This window comes from Euprymna scolopes, chromosome 35, assembly GCF_053919585.1.
Source record: "Euprymna scolopes isolate OS-2025 chromosome 35, ASM5391958v1, whole genome shotgun sequence".
Taxonomy (NCBI): domain Eukaryota; kingdom Metazoa; phylum Mollusca; class Cephalopoda; order Sepiida; family Sepiolidae; genus Euprymna; species Euprymna scolopes.
Window position 1 is genome coordinate 14,876,564 of NC_136516.1, and position 15,305 is coordinate 14,891,868.

Genomic DNA, 15,305 nt, shown 5'->3' on the forward strand with positions numbered 1-15,305 from the left:
ACGTTGTGCTTTGAAAAAGGCAATATACAATTTTTGAAGATCAAACTGCTTCAAAATTAAATTTATTCATTAAACTGAACTTTAAAAAGGACCAATCTGGCAACACTAGGCAAGAGTATGAGTGACCTCCCTTTAATGCAACCTCATTTTCAAATATCACGCTAATATATGATCATTGTGAGAATTAAATTTGTAGTAATTTCAACGTGCAGCACTTCTTCAAAGAAAGAAGTCAGCGAAACAAAGACTACATTAAAAAAAAAAGACATGGAAAAAAATATTGTCTACCAAAAGGTGCTGTACTAAAGGAATAAATTAAAGCTTGTATCTTAAAATGTGATTTTATTATTTGTATTGAACTATGTAGCACAATATTACTTTCTGAACATTTATTAGTACTCATTAATTTATCTCATTTGGGTCAGTTCTATATTTAAAATACAATGGACATTACTTTTACAGGAATGTTAATAAACTCATCTTTGCTGCATGTTATTAGTTTTTCTGTAGAAAACAATTTTTTGCACTATCCAAAAATCAGCTTTATGAAAACATTTGTTGATTAAATATATTTCTCATTCCATGGAATTTCTACAGATCCTGTTAGTATTTATTAATGTTTCTTATTATTATATTTATTAATGCTTTTATATTATAACGATTCATTAATTTTTTATGATGTATTAATTTTTTTTTGTCATCATAATCAAAGCCGGGCATCAGGATGCAGCTATTTTAAACCAACAATATAGTTGTCAATTGACTTTAGCTCCTCTAATCAGACAGACAAAAATTTTGGAAGAAGTTTGGTGTCAATGTCAATTTTTTTAAAGTCTAGTCAAGAGGCTGGATCAGTTTTTCTTAACAGTCAAGAGGCTGGATCAGTTTTTCTTAACAGTAAAGAGGCTGGATCAGTTTTTCTTAACGGTCAAGAGGCTGGATCAGTTTTTCTTAACAGTCAAGAGGCTGGATCAGTTTTTCTTAACAGTCAAGAGGCTGGATCAGTTTTTCTTAACAGTCAAGAGGCTGGATCAGTTTTTCTTAACAGTCAAGAGGCTGGATCAGTTTTTCTTAACAGTCAAGAGGCTGGATCAGTTTTTCTTAACAGTCAAGAGGCTGGATCAGTTTTTCTTAACAGTCAAGAGGCTGGATCAGTTTTTCTTAACAGTCAAGAGGCTGGATCAGTTTTTCTTAACAGTCAAGAGGCTGGATCAGTTTTTCCTAACAGTCAAGAGGCTGGATCAGTTTTTCTTAACAGTCAAGAGACTGGATCTTTTTTTTTTTTAAATCAAGGTCATTTATTTTTAACAGTTGAGTCAGGATAGTGTTTTATATTTTTAAAATTCAAGAATCTGACATTTTCTTATTTTCAATAGTCATGAATCTGGCTAATGCTGAATATCATTTCCGTTAGATGTAGTTTCTATTTCAACTTACTTTTTTTGTGCATGGATTGGGTTGGTTGGTTTATTGGGGCTTCATGGCATATCAACCACTGTGGGTCATTTAATGCCAAGCTATGTATTTAGTTGAGATAGTTTTTTTTGTTTGTTTGTTGTTGTTGTTTTTTTAAGTTATGTATTTTTAAAATTTTGGAGTTTTTACGGTTTAAAGTGATTTGAAGAGTTGTATTTTTTTTTTTAAAGTATTTGATGATTTGGTATGGTGTTACCTTGTGAAACAATTCTTTGATTTTGTTTACTGTATAATATTTATTTCTGGTAGTTTCGTATTTTTGACATTCTGTTAATATGTTTTATTGTCATCTGTTTGTCGCAGGAAGTGCATTTTGGTTTTTCTGTTGCTTCGATTGCGAGTGTGTTAATTTGGTGTGTCCGATTCTGATTCTGTTTAGAACGATATTTTCTCTTCGTCCTTTTATTGTTTTGTTTTTGTGTTTTATTATGGGTTGGTGCTTGTGTAGTTTGTTTTAGGTATATGTGTCCCATTCTGTTTTCCATTTATTTTTGTTATATTCCTTTATTTTTCTGCTGAAATCTGTGTATGGTATGTTTGTTATATTTTTGCTAATGGCTTCTTTGGCTAATTTGTCAATTTCTTCATTGCCTGGAATACCAACATGACTTGGTATCCAGGCTAAGATTATTTCTCTTCCTTTTTTCAATAATTTCATTGTATTTCTTCATTATATCTAATATATAAGGATGCTCTAGTTCTTCTCTTAGATCTAAGATGCATGACAAAGAATCGGTATATATAATGAATTTTTTCTTATTGTCGTTCTTAATTCAAGTGCCATTTTGATTGCTTGTAGTTCTGCTGTGTATATTAATGCGTCGAACGGAAATCTTATTTGGAGATGGTTCTGTCCATCTGTACATGCCGCGCCTGTTCCTTTTTTGTTTTGGATCCATCAGTGTATAATTTCTTTGTGTTGTAGGTACTTTTCTCTGAGTTCTCTGAAGTGGCTTTTATTTATTAAGTTGTTGGCATTGTTTTTTTGGCATTTAGTAAGAGTCAGATCAGTGCTTGGGTCTTTCAAGGTCCATGGTGGTGTGTTGCTTACTGTGTGTGTGACTATGTTATTAGGGTTTTCGTTAATTTGAGTTAATATTTCTTTGATGTGATATCCGAAAGAAGGTATGTTTTTTGGTTTGCTGGTATAAAAGTTTGTATATTGTAGGTTGAAGGTTTTCTTCGTGTGTTGGGTTGTTTGGATCACTTTGTAGTTTTATTGCGTATTGTGTTATTAATTTCTGCCATCTTAAATGTAGAGGGGTTTCGTTGGCTTCTATGTATAGGCTTTCCATGGCTGATGTTGTATATGCTTCCAGACTAAGTCTTAATCCTTGATTTTGTATGGTTAATAATTTTTGGAGATAGGATTTACGAATGGAGCTATATGTGATGCATCCGTAATCTAATTTTGATCTTATGTGTGCCTGGTATATTTTTAACATTGTGTCACGGTCTGCTCCCCAGTCTGTTTTTGATATTACTTTTAAAATTTTCATTGCTTTTTGGCATTTTTGCTTTCAGTTGGTGATATGCGTATTGAAATTAAGTTTATTGTCCAGTGTAATACCTAGAAATTTCGTGTGTTGTGCTATTGGGATTGGGTTTCCTTGTATTTGTGATTGTGGGTCCAGATGATATTTTTGTTTTCTGCAGAAATGAATACAGACAGTTTTGTTTTGTGCCAACTTGAATCCATTTTTATCGATCCAGTTTTCTATTTTGTTTAAGCATTGCTGCATCTTTCTTTCAATTGTTGTTATATTTAATGCAGAATATGCAATTGAAAAATCATCTACAAATAATGATCTTTCAAATTGTGTCAACAATTTGTGTAATTTCATTTATTTTAATTAAGAATAAGGTGGTGGATAATATACTACCTTGTGGCACTTCTGCTTCTTGCTCGTATTGATCTGATAGTGTGTTTCCTTGTCGTACTTTATAGTATCTTTGAGACATGAAGTTTTGTATAAATATTGCCATATTTCCTCTTATTCCCATATTGTGTACGTCTCCTAGAATTCCATATCGCCAGGTTGTGTCGTAGGCTTTTTGGATGTCGAAAAAGACTGCCACCACATGGTGTCCACGTACGAAACCGTCTCTAATAAATGATTCTAGTCGTACTATTTGGTCGTTTGTGCTTTGTTTTTGTCTATATCCACTCTGATATTTTGATAAGAGGTTGTTTTTTTACCAGGTACCATATTAAGCGGTTGTTTATCATCCTTTCCATAGTTTTGGAGAGGCAGCTGGTTAGGGCTATGGGTCTGTAACTGGTTGGGTTACTTGCATTTTTATTTGGTTTGGCAATTGGTATGATGGTTGATTCAAACCAGGATTTTGGTATTTCTCCTGTGTTCCATATTTTGTTATATATGTTAAGCAACAGTTTCAAAGATGACCCTGGTAGTTGTTTTAGGAATTGATAATGTATATCGTCTGGACCTGGAGTTGTATTTCTGCTTTTGTTTATTGCTCTTTTTAGTTCTTTTATGTTGAATGGTACGTTGTATGTTTCTTTGTTATTAGTTGTAAAATTAAGTTTTTCTCTTTCTGCTGTTTCTTTATGAATTTGGAATGATGTTGAATACTGTTTGTTTGATGAATTTTTGTAGAATTCTTCAGCTAGTAAATTAGTTATTTCTTTTTTGTTTATGCATTTTGTTCCATCAGTTTTAATTAAATAGTTTATGGTATTTTGTGTTTCTTTTCCAGCTATTTTCTTTATTATATTCCATGTTTTTTTAGTTGGTGTTTGGTTGTTTAGCTGTGAAATATAGTTTTTCCACCATGTTTTTTTGCTTTGTTTTATGGTGTATCGTGCTTTGGCATACATCTCTCTATATTTTTGTAAGTTAATTGTTGTAGGGTTTTGTTTGAATTTTTTAAGTGTTTTTTTCTTTCTTTGACAGCTTTTTTGCAGGTTTCATTAAACCAAGGGTTTGATTTTTTTGTGGGATTTGTTTTGGTGGCAATATTGTTTAAGGTTTGTGTGAAATATTTTAGTGGTTCTTCTTTATTTAGAATGTTCGTGTCTAATTCTGTTCTGCATAGATTGGTAAATGTTTCCCAGTTGGCTTTATTTCCATTTTGGGACTTTTTCTTCTGGTATTTTTGTATTACTTTTAAGTATGATGGGATAGTGATCACTTCCGTGTTGGTCTTCTAGTACATCCCAATGGAAGTCCATATAAATGGATGGAGTACATATTGTTAAGTCTATTGCAGACATGGATCCATTGGCTGGGTGCATGTAAGTATTTTTACCATTGTTTAGTATACATAGGTTTGTTGTATTTAGGATTTCATTTATTATGTTGCCTTTGTTGTTGTTTTGATTACTTCCACAATGGTTGCTGTGCGCATTAAAATCTTCCACTACTATAAATGGGGGTGGGAGTTGGTTAATTAGCATGTCTATTTCTTTTTTTTTTTATTGGCTGATTTGGTGGAATGTATATGGAGCAGATTGTGATTTTGCGGTGTAGGTTAGCCGTTAGTGCTATTGCTTGTAGTTCAGTGTTTAATTGGAGGATTGTGTGATGTATAGTATTTTTAATTAGTATGGACACTCCTCCGATTGCTCTATTTGTTGTGGATATATGGGTTTTGTCGTACATGTTATATTCTTTGAATTTGTAGTTGTGATTTTCTTTGAGTAGTGTTTCTTGTTGACATATTGCTGCTGGGTTATGTTTGTTGATGATTTCTAGTATTTCTTCGTGATTAGGTTTTAGTCTTCTGCAGTTCCATTGTAGGAATGTTGTTTTGTTATGATTTGTAAGGTTTTGCATCGGTATTGTTTTTATTTATTTTCCTTATTTATCGTCATTTATAGGTTCATGGGGTAAGAGGAATATCTTTTGATTCCTCAGTCTCCATGACTTCTTGGTTTTCGAGTCCTAGAGGCATAGTGTTTTTTTGTTTATCTCTACTTTTGGATTGTGAGCGCGGTCATGGTTGTGGTGTGTTGGGGAGTTTAGGTTCATGCGCCGCAGAGGTTGTTTCGCTGTTCCGCCAGCCCCTTCTTTCCGGGGCATCCTTCGGCATGTCTACCTCTTTCTGAACACCCAGGGGAGTGTCTTTTAGCCTGGAGAGTGAACGTGACCTATCCGTTAAATTTTTTTTTTGCTGCTATTTTGTTTCTTTTTTCCTCTGGTATGTTTTTGGTGTTTGCTTTTTTTTGTTTTCTTTTTTGACTAAAGTGGTTGTTTCTATTGGGTGTGATGTTTGGGTTTTTGGTTCCAGTGAGGTTTTGTTTATATTTATTTTTTTCATTTCTTCAATTGTGTTTATTAATATTTTTATTTGGTTGGTGAGGTCTTGGATTTTAATGTCCAAGTTTGTTGTGTGATAATTGTTGCCGTGCTTATTAGTATTAAGAGTATTCTTTTTTGTTATTTCTGAATATTTGATTGTTTCAACTTTTTTCCTTGCTTCTGAGTAGGTGACGTTTAGCGTGTATTTAATTTTGGCAATTTCTTTTTCTTTTTTCCAAATTTCAGTCTTTGGAGTAGGCACTGTGATTTTCTTTACAGTTGGCACATTTGGGAGTTTTTTGACAGTTGGTATGGTTGTCATTTTCTCCACACCTTCCACACACTGGGTGGCGTGTGCATTGATTCTGATGGTGGCCAAATTTTTGACATTTGAAGCAACACAGTGGATTGGGGATGTAAGTTTCAACTTTCAGTTTCTCATAGGCTACTTTTATTTCTGGTGGGATTTTTTGTTGGTAAAAGGTTAGTATATACGTGTGTGTGTTTATCATTTCTCCATTTTTTTAAATTTGAATTCGTCTAATATCTGTTACGTTCTGTTCTTTCAGATATGAACGTAGTTCGTCAATGAGACAAAGTGAAAGTTCACGGCTTTTTACCACTGCTTTGCATGTGTTTAGTGTTTTGTGGGGGTATGTTTTTATTTTTATATTATCGAAATGTTTCCATTTTAGGAGTTCATCCGCTTCTTGTTTTGTGAAGATTTCTATTAGCCGAGTGCCATTTAATTTTTTTAACCATTTTGGGTTTTATATTTTTAGATAATATTTTCTCTATCTTAAAGGGGAAAGTTTGGTTAATGGTGTTTTTTCAGTGGATTCCATTATTATAAAATTTGGATATATATCCTGTTCCTCAGTCGAGTCACTATCCGAAGTGTCTAGCAGTCTTTTTTTACTTGGTGTTTTGTAACTCATTAGGATTGTTTGTGGGTTCATTATTCCTGTTCCCCACCCACCTCGGAGCCCTATTTGGGATGCGCAGAGGGGAAAACCCATTCGCCTTGGCTGCAACAGGGTTATAGGAATGGTATACTTGCATATAATGTAGACTTAGAGCATTTGTGTTTCTTAATTTTTCTCATCCAAGTAGAAAATGGGAAATATTAGAGGAAAACAGCCATGTCTAGTTTTTATTCATTATATACAACTGACCCTTAGCCACCGCTTTCACCACTTATTTATGGATCTGTGTTGATGGGAGAATGTTGTGTAGTATTTAGGTTTTGTGTAGGTTATATGTGTATAAGTGGTGCGCTAGACGTGACCAGCCAATTGATCGGATCAGGCCCATCCAACCGCCCGTCTAGCCCAGTAAGGGCCAAAGTGGTGTGTTGGGAAGTGTCCCGTCCTAATGGCATTACGGGTCGCTACACACGGCCAACAGGTAGCCCCATTGAGGGACTCCTACTCTCTGCATGGGGGCAGTCGGCATATTCTGATGCCCTGTCGACAGGGTCCAGTGGAATCTTGGATCGATTTGAAAAAAATTTTTTTTATTTCCAGTTGTTTTCTTTAAATATTTATTTATGGATTTTAGTTTGATTGTTTTTATTATTTTGGTTGGTATTTTTAAGTTAGGGAATTAGTATGGAAGTAGGGGTGGAATGACAAAAAGAAAAGAAAAAAAGAATGGGGGGAGGGAGGGGGCTGTTGCTTTTGTTTTTGCAGAACATATGCATGGATTGGGGGAGGGGGTAAATTGTAATTATTACATAATCATACATAATCATACCATTGTCACACTAAGCAAGTAAGGCCATGGGGGAAGTTGAAGTTGATTTTGAAGAGTTTTGGCTAAGTTATCTATTTCCATTTTTTCCTGAAGAAAACCAATCCAGCTTCTTAAATAAAAATGCAATTTACTTTTTAAGCAATAAGAATCATCTATGATCATATGGAGGAGGGATGGGGGATCAGGATTTTTGGAGTGATTAGATGGGGCATTGCAGAATAAAGAATGAAAAAAAAAGGGGGATTCGGAACTTTTTTTTTTTTTTTTTTGCAAAATTAAGGATCGGAGGTCACTCAAGGATAAGGGTTAATGTGTGTTTGTAGTCATTAGGACAGTTGTGTAATAATCGTTTGCAGAAGTAATTTGGTATAATTAGATCATTTACAAAGATGGCTGAACAAGAACTTGTTTACATTGGACTTGAAGATAATATTGTAGTCAGCTGGAAAGTAGACCAGTGGAACAGAGTTCCATATGCGGGCAGTTCTAGGGAAGCTCTGTTCATGGAATCCGTGTTTAAGTTTAGGTAACGATAGAGAATGAGGGAATTTATTGACAGTGATTTTGGCTAGACGAGTGTTTTTTGTGAAGGATTGGTGAGAGTGGACCATAGATTGGAGCTCAGTCGAACACTTGCCATGAAAATAGCGATAGAGCAAGGGGCAGGCTAGCAATGTCTCTTCTGTGGGGAAGAGGTTGCAGAGAAGAGAAAAGCATATCACCTACTAGATTATGAAGTTTGTTTTGAATTGTCAAGGCAGGATGGAGTGCTTCGAGCAACTCCTGCCCAAATGTGACATACTTGGTTCTTATACAGGTAGAGAATTGCTTCAGCAGTGAGACATCTACTGGAGCGGTAGAATGATCCAACCATTTTCCCAGCAACATTGGCAACAGATTTGATGTATGTGCTACATATAAAATCTAAATTTAATGAACATATGCTGTGTGGTGACATTTAAGCAAAACTATATATGCATGCCAGCAACATTCATTCTTGGTGGGTAAGATGTATGTGTGTGTTTGTCTGTGTGAAAATATTTAACTGATAAACTCTTAAACTACTAGTCACATGACACTGCAATTATTAATAAATAGTAATCATACACAAAGGATGGTTTATAACTTTGTTTGGATGGATGAATAACGCGTACAGACATATATCAGCAAGTCAAAATAAAAAATGTTCATTTCAACTTGCTGACATTTCTATTACTTTTGCGCATGCGCAAATTCATTCATAGCTTGAAGTGGTTTAATTTTAAATCTTCCTCATCTATCTGCCAATAGATCAAACGGTAGAGAACGCAGCTGGAGTGCTAAATATTTTGGTTTCAATTCTAGCTGATGGTATCAAAGTCATTTTTTCTTTTTTTAACTTTTGAAATATTAGGTACAATATAATATTCAATATAGAATTGTCTCTAATAATAAATATGAAATCTGCAGGAACTAAAATACCTTTAAGCATATTTTATGACTGGGCAAAGCCAGGCGCCCCCACCACCCACTAGTTAAAAGAAGAAAGAAAACCTATTACTGATACATAAGAATTATACATTTATAAGGAAAACAAATTAAATTTTGTTATATCCAAATTTAATCAAAATGATCTCCTTAAGTAAATAAGTTATGATAAGTTGAAATTATGAATTTAAATATATTTGCTTCATTTTCTCAGTCTTAAATGGCTGCTTTGTGACACCTGAGAGTACCATACATCTCTACAAAGTCACCAATCACTCATGCATAGAGTATTGTTGTGGGCTGGTGCATTCGCCAACTGGTCTCTCCATTTTAGACATGGTCAAAAGTCTCCAATCTAATAGCTCTTGCACTATCAACCAGGCTCCAACTCCTGTCGCATCACCAGTGTTGCATCTCTGCGCCTATTTTGCAGGCGATTTAGTGGAATATGCTCTGATTAACTTCTAGCAGTTGTACTCCCCCCTCCCTCAACATACACACCCTTGACAAACCTGTCTAGCAGCAAAATTCCAGCCCTTCACTATTGACATACTCTAGATGCAAGAAAGATGCTAGTAGTTTCTTGCCTTGGACCACTAAACTTTAGAATTCCCTCCCTGTTTCCTGCTTCCCTGACTGTACTAACATGTAGTTTAAATCTAATATAAACAGACATCTCCTCACATAGACCCCATCTAGCCATGGTCCTAAATAGTAGTCCCTTACGTCCAAGTAACAACATGCCGTATTTAGGCAGTAAACAAGGCTGACTACAATATGGCCGTCTTCAAGTTCAATGTAAACAAGTTCTTGATGAGCCGTTCCCCTTAAGTAATCCAATTTACCAAATTTACACTTCTAACGTTTACTACGATATTGTTCCACTGACTATTGTACACTCTTTATCCCTTATCCTCGAGTGGCCTCTGGGCCTTGATAAGTGGTGATTCCTTTGTAAAAAAAAAAAAAAAAAAGGAGGGGGTTACAAAAAAGGACTGGACGATCCCTAAAAAATGAGGGATGGGGATTCTGAGAGAGTGTAGGGATCCCTCACCTTTTTCCTGTAGACTCCCCATCCTTCACGAGTTGTTTCTGTTTCTTTTTTAGATAAGTTTTCAATTTCTCAGCTCGGTCCAGATATTGTGTGCACTTGGAACGGATACTCTCTTTGGCCTTTTCACTTTGGGCTTCATCTGAAAGGTTGGAACAATAGAAAAAAAGATAATTAACAAAAAAGTATCAGCAATTACATCAATGTCTAATAAAACAACGGAAAACAGAGTGAAGATGACATTAGTTTGAAATTTTAAACCGCTAATTTTATATGTATTTTTTAAAATATGTATATTTAGGCAACATTCTTTCTTTTAAGCAGGTTTCATTAAATAATATAGACAATTCCCGCTTACATTATTTTGGTTCTGATTTTTACTTTTTTTTCTTTTTTTTTCTGGCATCTAATCACTTTTGACGAGAGAACTTTTATATCTGTCCAGATTCATCATTAGGGATGATTACCTGTAAAGATTTTAGATCATTTAGATTATTTTTTTATATAGAGATATTTTACATACATAAAAACTATATACAGGGTGGAACGATAAAATTTTCACCATAGAAAAGATGACATGATTCCATTTCTGTTGGATGAAAACCGGTTTTCTTTTTTGTTGCCGACCATCTACTAGTTGGCCAGTTGTGTACAAATTCCAAGAGCGATAGGAACCTTCTATTATGTCTGAAAGTAACACAATATTCAATGAGCGAGATTGGAGATGCGCCGCTGTATAACTCATGCTCTCTACAGATCCAAGTTATGACAACAGGACCATTGCCAGCACCCTCAAAATACATTGCCAGATTGCCATGAATAACAAGGACGTGCCTAGGGTGACGAAAACAAAGTTTCCGGCCACAGTTATGGTCTTTGGTGTGGTTTCAAGTGAGGGCCACATCAGGCCACCTCACATTATCGAAGTTAGTTTGAAAGTCAACACCAAAGTGCACCTGGATCTGTTGAAGAATGTGGTGATCCACTGGTGCAATTATGTAGCTGCTGGCAGACCCTGGGTGTAACAGTAGGACTCGGTGCCGACTCACAAGTCCAAAGAGACGCAGGTTTGGCTTCAGAAGGAGTGTTACAATTTTGTACCCTTCTCTCACTGGCTCCTCCCTCCTCCCCCGACCTGAACCTGCTGAACTACTTTATTTGGTCATACGTCAAGAACATCACCAACATGACCTCCCACAACACCAAAGCCAGCCTGATTACCACCATCCACCAAGTATTTGCTGAGCTTCCGCTGGCGCTTGTTGAAAAGGCATGCTCCCAGTTCCAGACCCGTATCAAGGTGGTGACTGAGGCTGAAGATGGCTACATTGAATAGATGTCAACTCTATTACATAATCAAGTTACCTGAATTGATTGTTTTCAATAAAAGTTTTAAAATAAAGCTGTAGTATCGTTTTCTTTAAAAAGGTAACATTTCTATAATTCCACTCTGTATATATAATTTTTTTACATGCATAAAAGCTGTATGTACGAATTAAAATACATATGTATAAAAATGTGTTTGCATGCAAGGGAGAAAACTATTTAAATACAATGGCCATAGTTTCACATTGCTACCATCACTAATGAAAAACAATAATAAAAATAACAAAAGCAACTGTGGGAAGTGACACATATATTTTTAAATTTAATTATACACAGACGTGTTCCATCATTATATATATATATAAATATATATATATATTATTATTTTTTATTTCGATGTTAGTCTTGTTTTATCTTAATGAAAATACTAACTATATTTTCATTGATCCGTTTAACTGTCGATTTCTCACTTATATCTGTCAATTTTAAAAATATGATTGAAAAGAAAAATTTTCCTGAATATCATTTGTATGCACTTTTTATCAATTTGAATTTTTTGTTTTTACGAGTGAAATGGTATTCCTTCAAACAGCCAAAAATGTCAAATATAAATATTTTTTCAAGACTCAATTTTACACATTACATTGTAAAGAACCCCTTGGGATACGTTTTTATTTTTTCAGGTTACAATGTGGAATACAATGTTTTCCCAGCCCCTGGTTACAGTATTTTCCTTGCCTTACAGTGTTATTTATAATGTTATTTGATTATATACATATGTATTATATATACCATACTGTATTTTGTTACTAATTTTTAATGCCGTATCCCGGGGTTCTAATATACTTTATATATAAAATATCCCTTCCTGGTATTTTGATGGATAATATTTTCCCTTTGTGACGTTATAAAGGATTTGTCTGTTTTCTTCCAACTTTGTTTCGCAACATGATACATTGAGCACAGAGACAAATAAACGTACAACATGACTAGCAATGTTCAGAGTTTTAGTTGTCATATACAGGTGTTTATGGGAAAAATATGCTTAATTATATTTCACCATTTATTTATAGCAATCCTTTTATTTATGAAGCTCAATATATTTTAAATATAACTACAGAGCATATACAAATATATACAAATAAAAAAGATGGTGTAAATATCATAAAACATAATGCAACCACTCTTTGGATTTTTTGCAGATTTACATAATCATGTTCAAATTCTTTTCTTCTTTTCCTTTTAAAGTTAAAAATTTTTTATTCTTCTGATGAGTCCGGGCAGAAAATATTCAAAAATTGACATAACGGTTAGGTGATTGCTTCTGCGCTACAAAACTGGTGCTGTCAAGAATTGAACATTTTAACATGCTGAAAGAAAATAAATGGTAAGATGGACAACATGATAGAATTTGGAATATAGACTTTTTTTTTGTCATTTATTTAATACGAACAGCTGGAGTTGCCCCTCTAGAGTCGCTCCTTATCCGTCGTCAGCTTTTATGGTTGGGCCACGTCATCAGGATGCCCTCAAATAGACTACCTCAAAGAGTTCTCTTCAATCTGCTCACTCACGGCCGATGAAATGTCGGCTGCCCAAAGAAACGCTACATAGACTGCATCAAGCTCACCCTCAAGCATTGCAATCTTTTGGAGACTTTGGCAGCAGACAGAGATGCTTGGCTCTCAACATGTCACAGCGGAAGGCCTTCTTTAACGACAACCATGGATTAAAGGAAAAAACTATGAAAATTATTTCTACTCTTTTGTCAAGCAATAAATTTTATTGTAATTCTACATAATTTACTTCACTATTTCCATTTGTATTAATGCTCTATCTTGCATATTAAGCTTTGTTTATCTGTCTGGGATCGTCTTATAAATATTGATACTAATATTTATTTGGACTTTATATGCATACAGTATTATACAATCTGTAATCCTACGGCATTTCATTAAAATACATATATATATATATATATAAAATTTTCGTAAATAATTGAATACATTCAAAACGTATCGCAAAAACAAACAACACATCTATATATATACGTATCGCAAAACCAAACAACACATCTATATATATATATATATATATATATATAGATGTGTTGTTTGTTTTTGCGATACGTTTTGAATGTATTCAATTATTTGACTTATTTGACAATTATTATAGACGTAAATAATTGAATACATTCAAAACGTATCGCAAAAACAAACAACACATCTATATATATATATATATAGATGTGTTGTTTGTTTTTGCGAACAATATATATATATATATATAGATGTGTTGTTTGTTTTTGCGATACGTTTTGAATGTATTCAATTATTTACGAAAGTGCATTTTTACCTAAATGCGAATTGGGAATAATTTTCCCTTTAACCAATTTGGTACCCCACATGGGGAGAGGCATATAAATTATTTTTAAAATATAATTATCCACCGACACGTTTTTTGTCGTCTACAACTCATCCAAGTGGCTGAATTATATTTTTAAAATAATAATAATAAAATATATATATATATATATATGCATGCTTTGTAAGCTTTAAATGTTTATCCATCATTTTATAAAAGAAAAAAAAAAGCTGATATCTGTACCTCTTCATTTTCTAACGAACTAGCCTGGGTGCCCGGCGTTACCCAGGTCTTTAGAAAAAAAAAGTGTTAGTAGGCAGGCAGGCTCGAACCCGTGAGGCATGAAGGTGGAAAAGAAAGTGAAAGAAAAGCTGATATCTTACCGCTGAAGGGTTTCCGACATTGATCAAAGCTAATTGCCTTCAAAACGTCCCGGCCACGAAGGCCAGGGAAATCGATTTGCTTTGATTAGTTTCGCTTTATTTATACGAAAAAGACCAACAAACACGCTAAAGGACAGAATAGAGGGAATTTTATAAAAGTTGATCTAAATAAATGTACAGACGACGCCCGTTCACAAATCATAGACATTATAATCTAGGTAGTATATAAAAAGTTCTAAAAAGTAATAATCCTATCGAGAACCGCCCCCCCCCCGAAAAAAAAAAGCCTTTCTTGAACACACAAACGTGCACCCCACTTTTGCCTTTTATATATATATATATATATATATATATATATATATATAGATGAATGGAGAAAAATAGACACCATTTGATAATCTTTCTTTGTAGGGGTTTTCAAAAACAATATTTCACATAAAAATACTAAATTCTACCAAAATTGCAACAAAATGGTGAAGAAATTAATGAATTTCTTATGAATCGGTCCTTGATTAAGTAATAATGTCAATTTTGAGTCTTAAACTTTAGACTTTTTCACAACTTTTGAGCCACTCACGATTTTTTATAATTCAAACAGTTCTGAATTCTATCCACAGGACTATTTATAATAAACATGATTTAAAAAAAAAAAAAAAAAAAAATCAACTGAGAATGTTAATGGGTACTCTTCTATAAATTCTAAAATATCCCAAAATGATGCAACATAAATCGAAACTGCAACAAGAAAAGCGAAATACTTACATTTGATGGCATGAAGAAAATACTCGACTGAATGTTCGTATAATTTTAACGCCTCTTCATAATTTTTATTTTTATCCTCTTCAGTCGCCTTCGTCACGAGCTCAATGGCTTTCTAGAAAAAGAAAACGGAAAAATGTGACAAAAAAAAAAAAAAAATATAGAAAAAATTCATCGCAAGAATAAAAAAAAAGACAAAAACAATTAATGACAATAAGAAAAAAGAAATCCAGCATTAGTTGTTTATTAAACTAAGATTTAAAAAAAAAAAAAAACATTACTTCTGGTAATAATGTCTCCTGCGTCTTTACTTACCGCCTCACAAGAGCAAAGTTAAACACAAGGTCGTTTTTAATGGGGGAATTCCTGCTTCCAAAAAAGAGACATTTTGGATTAGGAAATAAAAAAGGATTTTGATTCATGTAATTTCAAATCATCCACCTGTAGCATTGCAGTTAC

At 33.9% G+C, this 15,305-nt stretch overlaps 1 protein-coding gene across 1 annotated transcript in view; it reads right to left on the reverse strand.

Annotated features, from left to right (window-relative positions):
• Positions 1-15,305, reverse strand: part of LOC145259698 (vacuolar protein sorting-associated protein 4-like) — an 86,773-nt gene that overhangs the window by 30,275 nt on the left and 41,193 nt on the right. Inside the window, exons 2-3 of the mRNA XM_080117373.1 lie at positions 14,850-14,961; positions 10,018-10,156 (exon numbers count right to left, since the gene is read on the reverse strand). Coding sequence (XP_079973499.1) covers positions 10,018-10,156; positions 14,850-14,961 — 251 coding nt within the window. The remainder of the gene's footprint in view (positions 1-10,017; positions 10,157-14,849; positions 14,962-15,305) is intronic.